This window comes from Gigantopelta aegis, chromosome 1 (assembly GCF_016097555.1).
Source record: "Gigantopelta aegis isolate Gae_Host chromosome 1, Gae_host_genome, whole genome shotgun sequence".
In the NCBI taxonomy this organism is placed as follows: Eukaryota; Metazoa; Mollusca; class Gastropoda; order Neomphalida; family Peltospiridae; genus Gigantopelta; species Gigantopelta aegis.
This window is the reverse complement of record NC_054699.1, coordinates 16,135,865-16,155,649: the sequence shown is the minus strand read 5'-3', so window position 1 is coordinate 16,155,649 and position 19,785 is coordinate 16,135,865. Positions and strand designations below refer to the sequence as shown.

General features: G+C 39.2%; 1 protein-coding gene across 4 annotated transcripts in view; it reads left to right on the top strand.

Moving 5' to 3' along the window:
* The window catches only part of LOC121371158 (peripheral plasma membrane protein CASK-like), a 492,097-nt gene that overhangs the window by 146,317 nt on the left and 325,995 nt on the right, over positions 1-19,785 (top strand). For all 4 annotated transcript variants that reach the window (XM_041496867.1, XM_041496847.1, XM_041496839.1 and 1 more), the window contains exon 3: positions 3,884-3,996. In XM_041496867.1, the coding sequence (XP_041352801.1) occupies positions 3,884-3,996 (113 nt within the window). The remainder of the gene's footprint in view (positions 1-3,883; positions 3,997-19,785) is intronic.

The window sequence follows — 19,785 nt, the reverse complement described above, 5'->3', positions numbered from 1 at the left end:
TTCATTAGCAGGATATGGGATCTGTACGTGCATGGGACACTTGTTGGAATGGGAAAAACCTAGGAGGTTCGATACAGCAAACCTAAGTGCTTGAAGCGAGTGTTGTACCACCTGAACTAAATCCCACCTTACACATCTCTAAAGTGATAAAATGAAACTTTCCTTCTTTCTTTTCTCTGCTGTTTTTTCCCCCCGGAGAGAAAGAAAGAAAGAAATATTTTATTTAACGACACACTCAACACATTTTATTTATGGTTATATGGCGTCAGACATATGGTTAAGGACCACACAGATTTTGAGAGGAAACCCACTGTCGCCACTACATGGGCTACTCTTTCCAATTAGCAGCAAGGGATCTTTTATTTGCACTTCCCACAGGCAGGATAGCACAAACCATGACCTTGAGCTGGTGAAAGTGACAACATGCACCCATGACAGGCATGCACTTCAACAGCTTGCTCTGAATATGCATGTTAACTCCTTGACCGTAACCTTGATCTGGTTGCTATGGAAAAACTTGCTATCGGTTTTAAAGCTTTATAGTGAATTGTTTTTATTATTATTTTTTTTTTAAAGCCACAAGATTATTTTCATATTACTTTAGTTTTCCTGTTTAAATGGATTTTGAGCACATCTCAAAAGTTAAAGTTTCTTCTGTTTATAAACACCATTAGAAGAACAAGTTGGGTTTCTTTAACGACACCACTAGAGCACATTGATTAATGAATCATCGGCTATTGGATGTCAAACATTTGGTAATTCTGACTCGTAGTCATTAGATGAAACCCGCTACATCTTTCCTAATGCAGCAAGGGATCTTTTATATGCATTTTCCCACAGACAAGATAGCACATACCACAGCCTTTAATATACCAGTTGTGATGCACTGGCTGGAAGGAGAAATAGCCCAATGGGCCCACCGACAGGGATCAATCCCACACCAACAGCACATCAAGTGAGCGATAAACACCATTAGAGAACATTAATCATTGGCTGTTGGATGTTAAACATTTGAAAATTTTTACACATTGTTTTTAGTGGAAACCGCTTACATTTTTTCATTAGCAGGATATGGGATCTGTACGTGCATGGGACACTTGTTGGAATGGGAAAAACCTAGGAGGTTCGATACAGCAAACCTAAGTGCTTGAAGCGAGTGTTGTACCACCTGAACTAAATCCCACCTTACACATCTCTAAAGTGATAAAATGAAACTTTCCTTCTTTCTTTTCTCTGCTGTTTTTTCCCCCCGGAGAGAAAGAAAGAAAGAAATATTTTATTTAACGACACACTCAACACATTTTATTTATGGTTATATGGCGTCAGACATATGGTTAAGGACCACACAGATTTTGAGAGGAAACCCACTGTCGCCACTACATGGGCTACTCTTTCCAATTAGCAGCAAGGGATCTTTTATTTGCACTTCCCACAGGCAGGATAGCACAAACCATGACCTTGAGCTGGTGAAAGTGACAACATGCACCCATGACAGGCATGCACTTCAACAGCTTGCTCTGAATATGCATGTTAACTCCTTGACCGTAACCTTGATCTGGTTGCTATGGAAAAACTTGCTATCGGTTTTAAAGCTTTATAGTGAATTGTTTTTATTATTTTTTTTTTTTTAAAGCCACAAGATTATTTTCATATTACTTTAGTTTTCCTGTTTAAATGGATTTTGAGCACATCTCAAAAGTTAAAGTTTCTTCTGTTTATAAACACCATTAGAAGAACAAGTTGGGTTTCTTTAACGACACCACTAGAGCACATTGATTAATGAATCATCGGCTATTGGATGTCAAACATTTGGTAATTCTGACTCGTAGTCATTAGATGAAACCCGCTACATCTTTCCTAATGCAGCAAGGGATCTTTTATATGCATTTTCCCACAGACAAGATAGCACATACCACAGCCTTTAATATACCAGTTGTGATGCACTGGCTGGAAGGAGAAATAGCCCAATGGGCCCACCGACAGGGATCGATCCCACACCAACAGCACATCAAGTGAGCGATAAACACCATTAGAGAACATTAATCATTGGCTGTTGGATGTTAAACATTTGATAATTTTTGCACATTGTTTTTAGTGGAAACCGCTTACATTTTTTCATTAGCAGGATATGGGATCTGTACGTGCATGGGACACTTGTTGGAATGGGAAAAACCTAGGAGGTTCGATACAGCAAACCTAAGTGCTTGAAGCGAGTGTTGTACCACTTGAACTAAATCCCACCTTACACATCTCTAAAGTGATAAAATGAAACTTCTCTTCTTTCTTTTCTCTGTTGTTTTTTCCCCCTGGAGAGAAAGAAAGAAAGAAATATTTTATTTAACGACGCACTCAACACATTTTATTTACGGTTATATGGCGTCAGACATATGATTAAGGACCACACAGATTTTGAGAGGAAACCCGCTGTCGCCACTACATGGGCTATTCTTTCCGATTAGCAGCAAGGGATCTTTTATTTGCACTTCCCACAGGCAGAATAGCACAAACCATGACCTTTGTTGAACCAGTTATGGATCACTGGTCGGTGCAAGTGGTTTACACCTACCCATCGAGCCTTGCGGAGCACTCACTCAGGGTTTGGAGTCGGTATCTGGATTAAAAATCCCATGCCTCGACTTGGATCCGAACCCAGTACCTACCAGCCTATAAACCGATTGCCTAACCACGATGCCACCGAGGCCGGTCCCCCCGGAGAGAGTAATATATTGTGCCCTGCTTTTATTATCAGGTGCATATTGTCTTTATGTACATATCGCATTATGCAATCTAATTAAAATTAGCTCCACTATTACATGTGGATCTAACAGCAGCCCGTTGACCTTTCATTCGACCAATCAAAACTTTACTGGCAAAATCATGCCAGTGATTTGAAAAGAATTTGAAAACATTCGGGATTATGCCGAGGGTATGCAAAATGATTCGGGTGAATTACGAAGTATGCCGGAAACTAATTGCAATATAAAATTTTATATAAAATTTGTTTCAAGATGAAAAAACCACAACAAACATGATGGTATAGCCATAAAATTTATACTAGTATACACTTCAGAGTTTATTACTGCACTTTTCCCCCTGTTTTTTCAATGTTGAAATAGACCAACAAGTTCGCCTGTTGCATAAATAGTCTAGCCCGATATTTTTAGAATTGGTATGCTCCCGAATAACGCTATAAAAGGCGAAGTGTAATTGGTCGATATTTAAATTGTTATTTATAGATGAAATGTCAACTGGACATGGGAGTCCATGCAATGCTGTTAGATCTACTGGTAGACCCAGAAGAGCTCATTTTAATCAGATTGGGCAATATGCAGTGGTTGAAATATTGTTGTCCCGACCAATTTTTGCAGGTCAACATTACCATGGAGACTTTTTGGTTTGTGGACTGGCAATTATTTTACATTTATGTTCACATATCACCTTGAGTCCATCATGTTTGGTCTGGCAGGTAATGATTTGGCAGAAGTTGTAGCTTCTTGGACTGAATGTCCGACTCGAATTTCAGCCACTTTCGAACCCTGATATAAAACACTGTGAAACCTCTGTAAATCGGACACCCTCATGACCCTCCTGACACCATATAACCGTAAATAAAATGTGTTGAGTGCATTGTTAAATAAAACATTTCCTTTCCCTCGTGACCCAAGTGTTAAGGTGTTAAGAAATATCCGGTTTAGAAAGGTCAAGTTGATTTTTATTGATTTTTAAAAAGGAACTGTGAAAAATATCAGGTTTTGAGGGAATTCTGGTTTACTCAGGGTCTGGTTTTGAAATGTTTCTGGTTTTTATGTTCAAAAGTAGTTACTCCTTGTAAACAAGTTTGACTGAAGTTTGACTCATGTGTTTTGTTTGTTCTGTCTTGTAGAGGCCCATTCAGTGTGGTGCGCCGATGTCTGCATAAGGAGACTGCACAGCAGTTTGCTGTCAAGATCGTTGATGTTGCCAAATTCACGTCAAGTCCTGGCCTCGATACAGATGGTGAGTATACAGTACACAAACCAACTATGAAGTCAACTAGACAGGTGGCAGTTAGATGGTTTTCAACCTGGTTCATTGATTGTATACATACAGTACAGAAACCAACTTTGAGTCAACTAGACATAGGTAGCAGCTAGATGATTTTCTGTCTGATTTACTGAATGTATACATACAGTACACAAACCAACTATGAAGTCAATTAGACATAGGTGAAGTTAGATAGTTTTCAGTCTGGTTCACTGATTGTATACATTCAGTACACAAACCAAATATGAAGTCGACTAGGCATAGGTGGCAGCTAGATGGTTTTCAGTCTGATTGTATACATGCAGTACACAAACCAAATATGAAGTCGACTAGGCATAGGTGGCAGCTAGATGGTTTTCAGTCTGATTGTATACATGCAGTACACAAACCAACTATGAAGTCAACTAGACATAGGTTGAGTTAGATGGTTTTCAGTCTGGTTCACTGACTGTATAGATACAGTACACAAACCAAATATCAAGTCAACTACTCATAGGTGACAGCTAGATGGTTTTCAGTCTGGTTCACTGACTGTAGACAAATCAACTATGAAGTCAACTAGACATAGGTGGTCAGCTATATAGTTTTCAATCTGTCAAACTGACTGCATACAGTACACAAATCAACTATAGAGTCAGCTAGACGTAGGTGGAGTTAGATGGTTTTCAGTGGTTTTCAGTCTGGTTCACTGACTGTATACATACAGTACACAAATCAACTATGAAGTCAACTAGACAGGTGGTCAGCTAGATGTTTTTCAATCTGGTTCACTGACTGTATACATACAGTACACAAATCAACTATGAAGTCAACTAGGAATAGGTGGCATATGGTTTTCAATCTGGTTCACTGGTTATATAAATACAGTACACAAACAATGAAATCAACTAGACATAGGTGGCAGATAAAATGGTTTTCAGTCTGGTTCATTGATTGTATGCATACAGTACACAAACCAACTATGAGTCAACTAGACATAGGTGGCAGCTAGGTGGTTTTCAGTCTGGTTCGCTGACTGTGTACATACAGTACACAAATCAACTATGAAGTCAACTAGACATAGGTGGTCAGCTAGATGGTTTTCAATCTCAAACTGACCATGCATACAGTACATAAATCAACTATAAAGTCAACTAGACATAGGTGGTCAGCTAGATGTTTTTCAATCTGGTTCACTGACTGTATACATACAGTAAACAAATCAACTATGAAGTCAACTACGTGTAGTCATTGACTTCATGTCCGTTTTTGTGACTTTTTAATAAAATCAGATTATGTAAAAAAAATACCATGGCAACTTCAACTTCTCATTATTGCTAAGAACTCAGTTACTTGAGCCAACTCTTGATGACAAAGAGAACCAGCCTATATCCCACTCCTTGAGAAGCTACACGCTTAGCAACTACAGAAGCTGAGAATAGTTTACCTAATTTATTTAGTCCCTTACTTATCCTTTCATGTCATTCAACTTATTTTCGTGCTTATATCCAATTAAGGTTCAAGCATGCTGTCCTGGGCACATACCTCAGCTATCTGGGCTGTCTGTCCAGGACAGTGGGTTAGTTGTTAGGTGGTTAGTGGTTAGTGAGAGAGAAGAGGGTGTAGTGGCCTTACACCTACCCACTGAGCCTTTGAGAACTCTTTCTAGGTTGGAGCCGGTACCGGGCTGCGAACCCTGTACCTACCAGCTTGTAGTCCGATGGCTTAACCATTGCGCTACTGAGGCCAGTCTTTCTGATCCAATCAGAGGTAACTATAGGTTTCGTCTCCATCCTTGTGTCTGTCTGTCTGTCCTGTCTGTCTGTCTGTCTTTTTGTCTCTCAGTTCCACATATAGCTTTCTGGACTTGTTTTCACACTGCTTCTAGATAATGAGCTGATATTTTGTCCATAGCTCTATCATCTACTGTTACAGACCAAATTTGACTTTCATGGCGATTTACCCATTTTTGACAGAGTTATGGTCCTTGAACTTAGGAGATTCACACTTTATTTGACCAGATTTGTTTTCCACAATGCCTCAATATATTTAGCAGATATTTTGTGCATGGCTTTATCATGTACTGTTACAGATCAAATTTGACTTTTGTGGTGATTCACCCATTTGTGACTGAGTTATGGCCCTTGAACTTAGGAGATACAAAAATTTGTTGGGCCCAGTAGGGAACATGTATTGCTTTTGCAGTACTCTCAGAATGCTTGTTATCAGTGTTTCTGCCAGAAAGAAATTTTTGGGTATGGTGCTATGAAATTGAATGCAACCACAGTCAATAGGGAGTATGAGTGGCCTCCCCCAGAAAGAAAATGGGTTAAGTTTAGGGTTAGAGTTAAGAAAATCAAACAAGAATGATAACAGTAATTAATTTTGTGAAAAGATGAACTTTAAAAAACAAAATCTGCAAAATCTTTTGGGTATGGTGCAATACCCGTTTTACCCTCTGGCAGAAACCCTAATAAGTTATATATTGTACTGTATACGTACGTTATCTAACGTGATAATGATTGGATAACAAATTTGTTGTATGCTAGCTATAATTGTCACTTCCTGTGTGAAATGTCCTCAAAAACTTTCTGCAACACCAAAACAGGAACAATAACCGTCACCAATTATCAGGGGAGACAACTATAATCACTTTTATTGAATACTGATGTAGGTCAGTAATTGCGTTTATGTCTAGATTAAAGCGATCATCGCCATGGCAGTGACACTAACAATCTAATTGAGTCATCTCATGGCGCTTTCTATAAGGAAAAACCATTGATTGGGTTGTCCAATATGTCGAAATTGCAATTTAGCTGGGGCAAGAGGAAATGTGATGTTTACAGTAAATTAGTGTAGAAAGACGTTGTAGTTGGTTTTAACTGTCTATTCATTGTTATAAAACCTATAACATTGCTTGATTAAAAAAAACTTTTTTAAGCTTGCCAACTTTTAGGAAAATAAATTTGCTGTTGTGTAAGAAACCATTAGGTTTTTATTATTTGACCATTCAGAATATTCTGTTGAGGGTCAGGACAGTAATGTTTGTTTTGTTTAATGACAACACTAGAGCACATTGATTTATTAATCATCGGCTGTTGGATGTCAAACATTTGGTAATTTTGACATAGTCTTAGAGAGGAAACCCGCTACATTTTTCCATTAGTAGCAAGGGATCTTTTATATGCACCATCCCATAGACAGGATAGCACATACCATGGCCTTTGATATACCAGTCGTGGTGCACTGGCTGGAATGAGAAATAGCCCAGTAGGCCCACTGAAGGGGATTGATCCTAGACCGACCGTGCATGATCCATCAGGCCAGCACTTTACCACTAGGCTATAACCCGCCTCCATTGGTCGGGATGTAGCGCAGTGCTAAAGTGTTCACTTAATTGATGTGTGGCCATGTCTACATTCATGTAGTAATTTTGTATGTTTAAATTACCTACATTTGGTTACTTCGCAGAAAATGAAAATGAAATTTTCTCTACTTATGGTGCTACAACATACTTAAGATACGAGCAACAGCACCTACAGTCCTTAAAAGCAGATGGCTTATGACCATTGCAGCACGTTTTTACATCAACGGTCTATTTGTGCAGCTGATCAGTGTAAAAATGTCAAGACGGCTGACCTATAGATCTATTAGCCACAGACTTCGATCTTGCCATACGAACTCTGCTTTTGCTAAGAATGTTTTTTTATTGTCTTATATCAGTGATGGACAACCAAGAGAATACATGTAAGCTTAAATATATATTTAGGTCAGGGCCCGATAGATATATTTGTACAGAGATGTTTTTATTGTCGTATGTCAGTGATGGACAACCAAGGGAAGCTTAAATATATATTTAGTTCAGGGTCCAATAGATATATTTGTATAGAGATGTTTTTATTGTCTTATGTCAGTGATGGACAACCAAGGGAAGCTTAAATATATATTTAATACAGGGTTGAATAGATATATTTGTACAGAGATGTTTTTATTCTCTTATGTCAGTGATGGACAGCCAAGGGAATAAGCTTAAATATATTTTAATACAGGGTCCAATAGATATATTTGTACAGAGATGTTTTTATTGTCTTATGTCAGTGATGGACAACCAAGGGAAGCTTAAATATATATATTTAATATAGGGTTGAATAGATATATTTGTACAGAGATGTTTTTATTCTCTTATGTCAGTGATGGACAGCCAAGGGAATAAGCTTAAATATATTTTAATACAGGGTCCAATAGATATATTTGTACAGAGATGTTTTTATTGCCTTATGTCAGTGATGGACAACCAAGGGAAGCTTAAATATATATATTTAATACAGGGTTGAATAGATATATTTGTACAGAGATGTTTTTATTGTCTTATGTCAGTGATGGACAACCAAGGGAAGCTTAAATATATATTTAATACAGGGTTGAATAGATATATTTGTACAGAGATGTTTTTATTCTCTTATGTCAGTGATGGACAGCCAAAGGAATAAGCTTAAATATATTTTAATACAGGGTCCAATAGATATATTTATACAGAGATGTTTTTATTGTCTTATGTCAGTGATGGACAACCAAGGGAAGTTTAAATATATATTTAATACAGGGTTGAATAGATATATTTGTACAGAGATGTTTTTATTCTCTTATGTCAGTGATGGACAGCCAAAGGAATAAGCTTAAATATATTTTAATACAGGGTCCAATAGATATATTTGTACAGAGATGTTTTTATTGTCTTATGTCAGTGATGGACAACCAAGGGAAGCTTAAATATATATATTTAATACAGGGTTGAATAGATATATTTGTACAGAGATGTTTTTATTCTCTTATGTCAGTGATGGACAGCCAAGGGAATAAGCTTAAATATATTTTAATACAGGGTCCAATAGATATATTTGTACAGAGATGTTTTTATTCTCTTATGTCAGTGATGGACAGCCAAGAGAATAAGCTTAAATATATTTTAATACAGGGTCCAATAATATATTTGTAGATAGATAGATAGATAACAATTTAACGTGTCCATATACCACTAGGGTTTCGAACACGCCCATCCAGAGTCCGACCTCCGATAAGATCGGTGGCCTGACTCGGGATGAGGGGAGGATAGAGTTGAAAATGGGCAGAATTTTGAAAATAGCTATTAGTAAAAAAGTTAATAGAATTAAAAAAATAATAATAAATAAAAAGTTACAAGTCAAAAATAAAAAGAATTGACTGCTCGGCCGAATATTTATATAATTTGGAGCATTTTAGATGGACAGTCCAAAAATAAATAAGAGAAAGAAGAGAGGATCTGACTATTTAATAATATTAAAAAAAAAGAGAATAATTTCGACATATAATTTTGAACGGAGGTCTAAAAGTTTAAAGTCCGATCTAAATGGTCCGGTCCGGGCGTGTGAGTTTAAGGTGGGCGGAATTTGGAATACGAATTTAGTAGTTAGGTCAAAGACCTAAAGCCAAAATGAGCTCATTCATACAACTCATGTCTGGACAAAAATTTAAGTCCAAAGAACAAAATTAGACTGCTCGACCGAAAGGGTTTTAAGGTGATTTGAGCAATTTAGACGGGCTGCCAAAATAAAGTGCGTCGGACTGTTTACCAAAAACAAAAAAAAACACAATTAAAGTCCAACTAAGCCCTAGGAACGGTTGGCGACTACGGGGACGAGATGAAGTGCTTGGCGTTGAACTGTGGCACCAGTTTCCTCCAACGGTGGGCTAGCAAGGTCTTAGCTAGCTCGACGTAATGGGCACCGGCGATGATCTTCAGTACTCTGTGGATGGTGTAGTTGTCCATGTCTTCGAAGAGTATTCCCTGTCTGTAGAGATCATCTCGGCGCGACGTCACCACAAGTCCAAACTTCCCGTCTCGTAGTTCCATGGCGTGGATGGCACACTCAACTCCGTCAGGAAACTTCTTAAAGTTGCCCTCAAGAATGCCTCCCGGCAGTGAGCTGGTGTCCCCGACCAAGTATCGAGCGTACTGGCCCTTGATCTTGGAGATGGCTAGGCTCCAGGCGGCGTCCCTGCCCCGGGCGGTCGCGGAAGGCTGGGCCTTGGCTGGCTGGTCACTACTCGGTGGGGTGACGGCCTTCCGCTTCGCAGCAGCGCCATCCATAGGGGTCTTGGCGGAGCCCCCCGGGGGTGGGGGACTCGACGCCGACCGCCTCGAAGGGGTTGGAACGGGAGACGCACACCGTGGAGTTTCGCAGATCGCTGTGTCCAACAGCGGCGTCGACTGGTCCGCTGGCTCAGTCTGTTCAGAGGTGTCTGCGTCGGCTGGCACTGGTTGATCGGGTTCTGGGGGTGGGGGCGGCGACGCAGACAGGACCGCTGCTGGCGGTTGAGCCGCCAGGTTAGGTCCCCCCTGAGCCGTCCCTGGTGCAGGTTTCCTCTTCCTCCTTCCTCTTCCCTTCCTCTTTGTCGTGTTCGTTACCGCGTCGCCATACACCAAAGTCACGGTTGCCTGTGAGCCAATGTAAGCGACGCGGTACTCTAACAAAGAGCCGTAGCTTGCAATAAGTCTCCCCAGGTGGGGGGGCAACTCGAGAGAGCAGAGCGACACGTCTTTCCTCATCGAAGGCATAGCTCGGAGTGTAGAGATGTTTTTATGTCAGTGATGGACAATCAAGGGAATAATATTAAATATATATTTAATACACAGTCGAATAGATATGTTTGTTAAGTCTTTAAAATGCCAATTTCTTCAAAAATTGTTTTATTTTTTTTCAGAAGCTCAAAAAACGTTGATATTGATTGATGTTTATTGAAGTGGTTCAGAGTGTTCATTAAGGGGCGTTCTCATGTTTTAATGACTTGTAGAAGACTCTAGTGCAGGGTTTGGTTCAGTTGGCAGAGCGCTCGCCTGAGGTGCTTGGGCCAAAGGATCAAATCTCCTTAGTGGACACATTTTTTCTGCTTTTTTTTTTCTTCTCATTCCAATCAGTGACTGATGACTGGTATATCAAAGGTTGTGGTATCTGCTGTCCTGTCTCCTGTCTCTGGTATCATTAAAAAAAAATGCATGTTTTAATCCTTCCACAATAACCAAGGATAACAACATTGTAAGGAATCATCCACCCCACAAAAAAAAAGAGAAAAACAAAATGTAAAAAACCCAAATCCAAAACATAGAAAAAGACACCCCCCTCCCCCAAAAAAAAGAAAAAAAAGAAAAAAGAAAAAAGAGCGCAAACCCTTTCATGTCAGTGTTTTACCAATGCTAATTGTTCTTTTGACATGTGACACACTGTGTGTGCCCTGTTGATGAACAATTCAATTTATGATGTAATGGCGATAGACAGCAATTCGGTTCTACAGTGAGAAAGCATGAACTTGGTGGAGAGGTGTTTTTTTAAATTGGTCCAAATCATAGTTTCATTATAAAATTTAGGATCAGTTATCACCATTCTAGAAATGATTTCAGAAGAATCTGACACTGAGCCTGTGACCGTTAATTATGTGTGAGTGTTTTTGACAAGTCTATTGCAGTTTTGTGACTTCTTCCTGGCGTCATAGTGCAGTCCATTCTCTTATACTTACGCCAACCCTTTTCTTTTCCATTTTTGGTAATTTTTTGCTTCCTTTTTAAAACTTTTTTTCCAAATTAAAAACAAAACAAATCCAAGTTCTACAACTAGTAGTATGTCACAGTGTTAGAAATAAGCAGTATTTTTCAGTATGAAATGTGGTATGCACTGTCCTGATTATGGAAAAGTGCATATAATGCTAGACTCAGACTACCAACTGCCAGCACAAAGTTATGCCAACTTTCTGCTGTAACCACTTCTACAACTGTTCAGTTGCTAGTCTGAATGCTCTTACGAGTTGATTTTCGCCGTCGTATACTTCTACGACCAATTAGTTGTTAATCTGAGCGCATCCGTCGTAAATCAGGACTTGGGGAAATTACAAGGCAACCATCGAGTTAGTCAACTTCATTGTGACAGTTGACAGTCTAAGTCTATCATAAGAGTCACAAGGTTGCTGCTGTTTAGTTCCCTTTTAGTCCAAAGGGAGAGAACTATAGGTTTTATCTACATCTTTCTGTCCATCTGTTCATCTATCTGTCCGTCTGTCCCACATATAGTTTTTCAGACATTGTTTTCATAATGCCTTAAGACACTGAGCTGACATTTTCTGTGTATTTTTATCATATAGAGCTACAGTTGAAAGTTAACATCAATACAAATATTTATATTTTAATAAATATTTAGTCTTTAATCAACTTACTGTGCTAGCACAACTAAGCAATACGACCCTGAGTCATAATGTCTACTGCAGAATTATCTCCCCTTGCCAGATGTTTGAGTTTCATGAGGATTGGCACATTTTTGTTGGAGTTATAGCCCTTGAACTAAGGCAATACAAACATTTGTAGAGTGACCTCTGTGTTGACGGCATCTTTATTATCTTTATCTCTTTATCTCTTGATCAAATGTCAGAATAATTATATATAATTCTAGGCTCGGACTAGATTGGTTGGGATAAAAAAAAAAACATTTAAAAAAGAAGAAACCCAACAACGCTCCTGAAGTTGCATTATCAGGATGATAAACTAATGAAATTGTTTTATTGGGACTAACAGAAAAACGCTTTTGCAGTAACAGTAACTTCATAACTACAGCGACAGCGATATGTGTTTTTTTCCCCCACACTGACATTGACAAACTGCCTCTTCTTTTTTTTTTCTTCTTTTTTTCTTTATACATCACGAACATGCACTAATGTGCATATTCATGAAAAAACACCCAATGTTACAATATTAATCCAGCTTTTAGTAAAAAAAAACCCAAAACCCTTGACGTTTAGTCTTGTAAATTATGTAAATGAAAAGGCTTCTCTTAAGACTGATTGAATATGATGATTTAACCCAAAATGTTTTTCTTTTGTTTTATTTTTCAGGGTTTTTTTCTCAGCTGTTTTCCATTTCATTTAAATACTACAATTCACTCAAGCTACACTAAGATGCAACTAAGCTGGAAAAAAAAAATCCAGATACATCACTTTAAAAACATATCAAGCATTTTTATTGGTGGAAGAAAATGTTTTGGCATTTGTGACCTAACACCACAAATACCCTCCCAGCTTATTCACGACCAGCTTAATGGCCGTTTTACATCAAATCAATTCTTGTGTCCATAACGTGAACATTTTCTAATAAAATTGATGGAAGTGCTTTATCAAGCCACCCAGGCAGTAAATATGTAAATCGTATGGCACCTTCCGTCTAATCTACCTGCAAGAAAATGAGGTCCCATGATGTGTTTAGATTTAAAGTATGTTTTTATTTTTATTATTATTTTTTATTATTATTAGCAAATCTCTTTTTTTTTAACTCAGAAAACTTCAGTTGCTATTGTATTCTGTGGTGGTTTCAACCTCTATAGCCCAGTGGTAAAGTGTTCGCTCGATACGTGATCGGTCTAGGATCGATCCCCATCGGTGGGTCCTTTGGTTTATTTCTTGTTCCAGCCAGTGCACCATGACTGGCATATCAAAGACCGTGGTATGTACTACCCTGTCTGTGGGATAGTGCATATAAAAGATCCCTTGCTGCTAATCGAAAAGAGTAGCCCATGAAGTGGCGACAGTGGGTTTCCTCTCTCAATATCTGTGTGGTCCTTAAACATATTTCCGACACCATATAAATATAAATAAAATGTGTTGAGTGCGTCGTTAAATAAAACATTTCCTTCCTTCATTCCTTCAACCTCTAATGTACATTGCATAACATCTATACACTAAATAAAATTATATTCTTAATAAGAACACATTGATATTTGAACTAATAATCAATGTCACATATTAAATTTTAAGGCTTTTGTTTAACGACACCAATAGAGCACATTAATTAACTAATCATCGGCTATTGGATGTCAAACATTTGGTAATTCTGACATAGTTTTAAAGAGGAAACACGCTACATTTTTCCATTAGTAGCAAGGGATCTATCATATGCACCATCCCACATACAGGATAGCACATACCATGGTCTTTTATATACCAGTTGTGATGCACTGGCTAGAATGAAAAATAGCCTAATGGGCACACAGACTGGGTTCGATCCTAAATCAACCATATATCAAGCAAGCGATTTACCACTGGGCTTTGGGGGACGAAACGTAGCCCAGTGGGTCCACCGACGGGAATCGATCCCAGACTGACTGCGCATCAAGCGAGTGCTTTACCACTGGGCTATGTCCCGCCCTCCGATATTAAAAAGAAAGATAAATTCTTGTGCACAATAAACACAGCAACAGGTATAACGTCCCTTCATCATCACGCTCCAGCCAGTGCACCACAACTGGTACATCAACAGCCATGGTACGTGCTATCCTGTCTATGGGATGGTGCATATAAAAGGTCCCTTGATGCTAATTGAAAAGAGTAGCCCATGAAGTGGTGACAGCGGCTTTCCTCCCTCAATATCTATGTGGTCCTTAACCATATGTCTGACGCCATATAACAGTAAATAAAATGTGTTGAGTGCGTCGTTAAATAAAACGTTTCCTTCCTCCTTCCTTCATCATTACGCTAAGCAGGAGCTGTTCATTACCGACCATTCACAGAAAAATCAACAGAATTGTTCATTTCTATGTATGCCCATATATATCACATCAGACATAAATCACACCAGGTCCCACATTAGCAGGAAACTGAACAATACAGCATGGTAAAATATGACCTTTCCAGAAGAGCTCCCGATACATGAGCGGACATAAAACCATTTAATATGTCACACGTGAAGCGTGTGATTGGACGGCACTCACAGATATCGGAAATGTTCATAACGTTCTCAAGTGATACATTAATCAGGTGTCCGGAGGCATTCTAACGAAATCAAGGTTAATATAAAATAATTAGAACATCGGACATCGGAAAAATACGCCTTCGTAACGGTGTATTTTATTAACAGCCACAATAGTCCAATCCATCTGTAGCTCCAGGACACGAGAAGAATGAAATGTGTGTTTAATGGTATCCCGGGCAGGGGGTAACTCAGTGGTAAAGCATTCGCTTGATGCGTGGCCGGTCTAGGATCAATCCCCGTTGGTGGATCTATTTGGCTATTTTCCGTTCCAGCCAGTGCTCCACAACTGGTGTAACAAAGGCCGTGGTATGTACTATACTGTATATGGGATGGAGCATATAAAAGATCCCTTGCTGCTAATTGAAAAGAGTAGCCCATGAAGTGGCGACAGCGGGTTTCCTCTCTCAATATCTGCATGGTCCTTAATCATATGTCTGATGCCATATAACCGTAAATAAAATGTGTTGAGTGTGTCGTTAAATAAAACGTTTCCTTCCTTAATGGTGCCCCAGCGCTTTTAAAACTATAGCTGTTGGGTATCTCTGATATATGGTAATTTTGATACTTTGGGGAGAGAGTGAGAAAGAGAAAGAGTGTAGGGTTGGGAGGAGGCACAGAGAGACACAGAGAGCGAGAGCGAGAGAGAGCGAGAGAGAGGGAGAGAGGGAGGGAGGGAGTTTTGTTTAACGACACCAATAGAGCACATTGATTAATTAATCATAGGCTATTGGATGTCAAACATTTGGTAATTTTGACATATAGTCTTATAGAGGAAACCCGCTACATTTTCCCATTAGTAGCAAGGGATCTTCTGTTTGCACTTTCCCACAGACAGGAAAGCACATACCATGGCCTAGGCTGGCTACAATGTACTATCATAAATAGGGTGGGATGTAGGCCAGTGGTAAAGTGCTTGCTTGATGTGTGGCCAGTCTAGGATCAATCCCTGTCAAGGAAGGAAGGAAATGTTTTATTTAACGATGCACTCAGCACATTTTATTTACGGTTATATGGTGTCAGACATATGGTTAAAGACAACACAGATATTGAGGGAGGACACCCGCATTCGCCACTTCATGGGCTACTCTTTTCGATTAGCAGCAAGGGATCTTTTATATGCACCATCCCACAGACAAGATAGTACATACCACAGCCTTTGTTACACCAGTTGTGGAACACTGGCTGGAACAAAAAATATCCCATTGGGGACACTGGTGGGGATCGATCCTAGACCGACCACGCATCAAGCGAGTGCTTTACCACTGAGCTATGTCTCGCCCCCTGTCAGTATATCAAAGGTTGTGGTATGTGCTATCCTGTCTGTGGGATGCTGCATATAAAAGATCCCTTGCTGCTAATCGAAAAGAGTAGCCCATGAAGTGGCGACAGCGGGTTTTCTATCTCAGTATCTGTGTAGCCCTGTGTCTGACACCATATGACCATAAATAAAATGTGTTGAGTGCATCGTTAAATAAAATATTTCCTTCCTATAATGGTGGTGTTAAACAAAACAATTTTTTTTTTAACTTAACAAAAGTAGCAAAAGGATCTTTTAGTTTCATATGCAATTTCCCATGGATAGAAATGACATATGCAATTTCCCATGGATAGAAATGACATATGCAATTTCCCAAATCATACATCACACATTACAAAAAAAAAAAGAAAAAACATTTTACTTCGTCTTCCATTTCAACTTCAGCTAACTTAATAACCACACACAATGACTGACCCTCAGTGACAGAGAAATCATAACTTATTAGCTGTCTATCGCCTTTCCAATATCGAGCCAGTTTCATATCACCAACACAGACAGAAGCCGTCAAAGAGATAACACACAATATCACAGCAGGAAAAATATCTTCTCCAGTAATTTATGTCTGCCTTCGTGAAGTTATTGACACGCCGAAATATATGACAATCAATATTCGATTACGAAGACAGAATGATATATATATCAGATCCACTGAATCTCCAGGAAGATTCATGTATATTCTGTAGTACAAATCACATGGTGTAAATTTATTCAAATATCTGAATGAAATTGCCGTTTACAAGTGATAGCAGCAGGTTGATGTGAATACGGCTGAACATCCCCGATCCATGCATACATGCATACCAAGTCTAGAACTTCATCTTGGGGAATGGTAAGCAGGACCTAATCTTGCCGGCAAAACAAGCGTTTGTTTTCCTTCGCCGAAAGTTGGCTCAAGTTGCCGAGTTATTAGCAGTAGTGTTGCTGTGATATTATGTTGGACCTTATCCAGTTTCAAAAACAAAGTCACACAACAGATGCCAAGACCCCCCCCCCCCCCCCCCCTCCACACACACACACTTGTTTAGTGTCAGAGGTCACTAGTCACTGTATGTCAGAGGGGCAACACATAGCCAGTGGTAAAGCGCCCACTCGATGCGCGGTCGATCTGGGATCGATCCCCATCTGTGGACCCATTGGGCTATTTTTCATTCCAGCCAATGCTCCACAACTGGTGTAACAAAGGCCATGGTATGTAGTATCCTGTGTGGGATGGTGCATATAAAATATCCCTTGCTGCTAATCGAAAAGAGTAGCCCATGAAGTGGCAATAGCGGGTTTTCTCCCTCAATATCTGTGTGGTCCTTAACCATATGTCTGATGCCATATAACCGTGAATAAAATGTGTTCAGTGCATCGTTAAATAAACCATTTCCTTTCTTCCTATGTTCAAGAGCCTTAACTCTGCCAAATGTGGGTATATTGCCATTAAATTCAAATTTGGTCTGTAACAGTTCATGATAAAGGTATGTCCAAAAGTTAGCTCAGTATCTTGAGATATTTCCTCCCCCCCAAAAAAAAATCCCAGAAATATTTTTTCATATCTCCTACGTACAAAAACCATAACTACATGAGTAAATCGCCATGAAAGTCAAACTTGGTCTGTAACAGTACTTGATAAAGCTGTACACAAAATTTCAAACTATATGTGGGACAGACAGATGAACAGACATTTAGACAGACAGATGGACAGAAATTCAGACGGACAGAAATTCAGACAGACAGAAGGACAGAGATGAAACCTATGATCCTCTCCGGTTGAACTGGTAGGGGACTAATAAAGCAAAGAAAAGGGAAGACATATTTCATTAATGGCAACTCAGCATGTTTTAAATTTGTTATCTAATGCTAATCTCAGACTACCAACTGTCACAGTGGCGTTGGCCAACTTGCCGATCTCATGACTTCTACGACTGTCCAGTTGCAACTCAATTCTCCTGTGTCACAGCAGGAAAAATATCTTCTCCAGTAATTTATGTCTGCCTTCGTGAAGTTATTGACACGCCGAAATATATGACAATCAATATTCGATTACGAAGACAGAATGATATATATATCAGATCCACTGAATCTCCAGGAAGATTCATGTATATTCTGTAGTACAAATCACATGGTGTAAATTTATTCAAATATCTGAATGAAATTGCCGTTTACAAGTGATAGCAGCAGGTTGATGTGAATACGGCTGAACATCCCCGATCCATGCATACATGCATACCAAGTCTAGAACTTCATCTTGGGGAATGGTAAGCAGGACCTAATCTTGCCGGCAAAACAAGCGTTTGTTTTCCTTCGCCGAAAGTTGGCTCAAGTTGCCGAGTTATTAGCAGTAGTGTTGCTGTGATATTATGTTGGACCTTATCCAGTTTCAAAAACAAAGTCACACAACAGATGCCAAGACCCCCCCCCCCTCCACACACACACACTTGTTTAGTGTCAGAGGTCACTAGTCACTGTATGTCAGAGGGGCAACACATAGCCAGTGGTAAAGCGCCCACTCGATGCGCGGTCGATCTGGGATCGATCCCCATCTGTGGACCCATTGGGCTATTTTTCATTCCAGCCAATGCTCCACAACTGGTGTAACAAAGGCCATGGTATGTAGTATCCTGTGTGGGATGGTGCATATAAAATATCCCTTGCTGCTAATCGAAAAGAGTAGCCCATGAAGTGGCAATAGCGGGTTTTCTCCCTCAATATCTGTGTGGTCCTTAACCATATGTCTGATGCCATATAACCGTGAATAAAATGTGTTCAGTGCATCGTTAAATAAACCATTTCCTTTCTTCCTATGTTCAAGAGCCTTAACTCTGCCAAATGTGGGTATATTGCCATTAAATTCAAATTTGGTCTGTAACAGTTCATGATAAAGGTATGTCCAAAAGTTAGCTCAGTATCTTGAGATATTTCCTCCCCCCCCAAAAAAAAATCCCAGAAATATTTTTTCATATCTCCTACGTACAAAAACCATAACTACATGAGTAAATCGCCATGAAAGTCAAACTTGGTCTGTAACAGTACTTGATAAAGCTGTACACAAAATTTCAAACTATATGTGGGACAGACAGATGAACAGACATTTAGACAGACAGATGGACAGAAATTCAGACGGACAGAAATTCAGACAGACAGAAGGACAGAGATGAAACCTATGATCCTCTCCGGTTGAACTGGTAGGGGACTAATAAAGCAAAGAAAAGGGAAGACATATTTCATTAATGGCAACTCAGCATGTTTTAAATTTGTTATCTAATGCTAATCTCAGACTACCAACTGTCACAGTGGCGTTGGCCAACTTGCCGATCTCATGACTTCTACGACTGTCCAGTTGCAACTCAATTCTCATCATATAGAGCTCCTACAACCAATTAGTTGTTTATCTGAGCACACCATTTTTAAGTTGGGAGTGTAGAAATTTACAATGCAACTGTCGAGTGGGAAAGTGCATATAAAAGATGCCTTGCTGCTGATGGATGAATGTAGCAGGTTTCCTCTCTAAGACTATATATCAGAGTTACTAAATGTTTGACATCCAATAGCTGATGATTAATAAATCAATGTGCTCTAATGGTGTCGCTAAACAATTTTTTTTTTTTTTAATGATATATTCAGAACTATTTGGACAAGAGTGAAGGTCAGTAGTTTT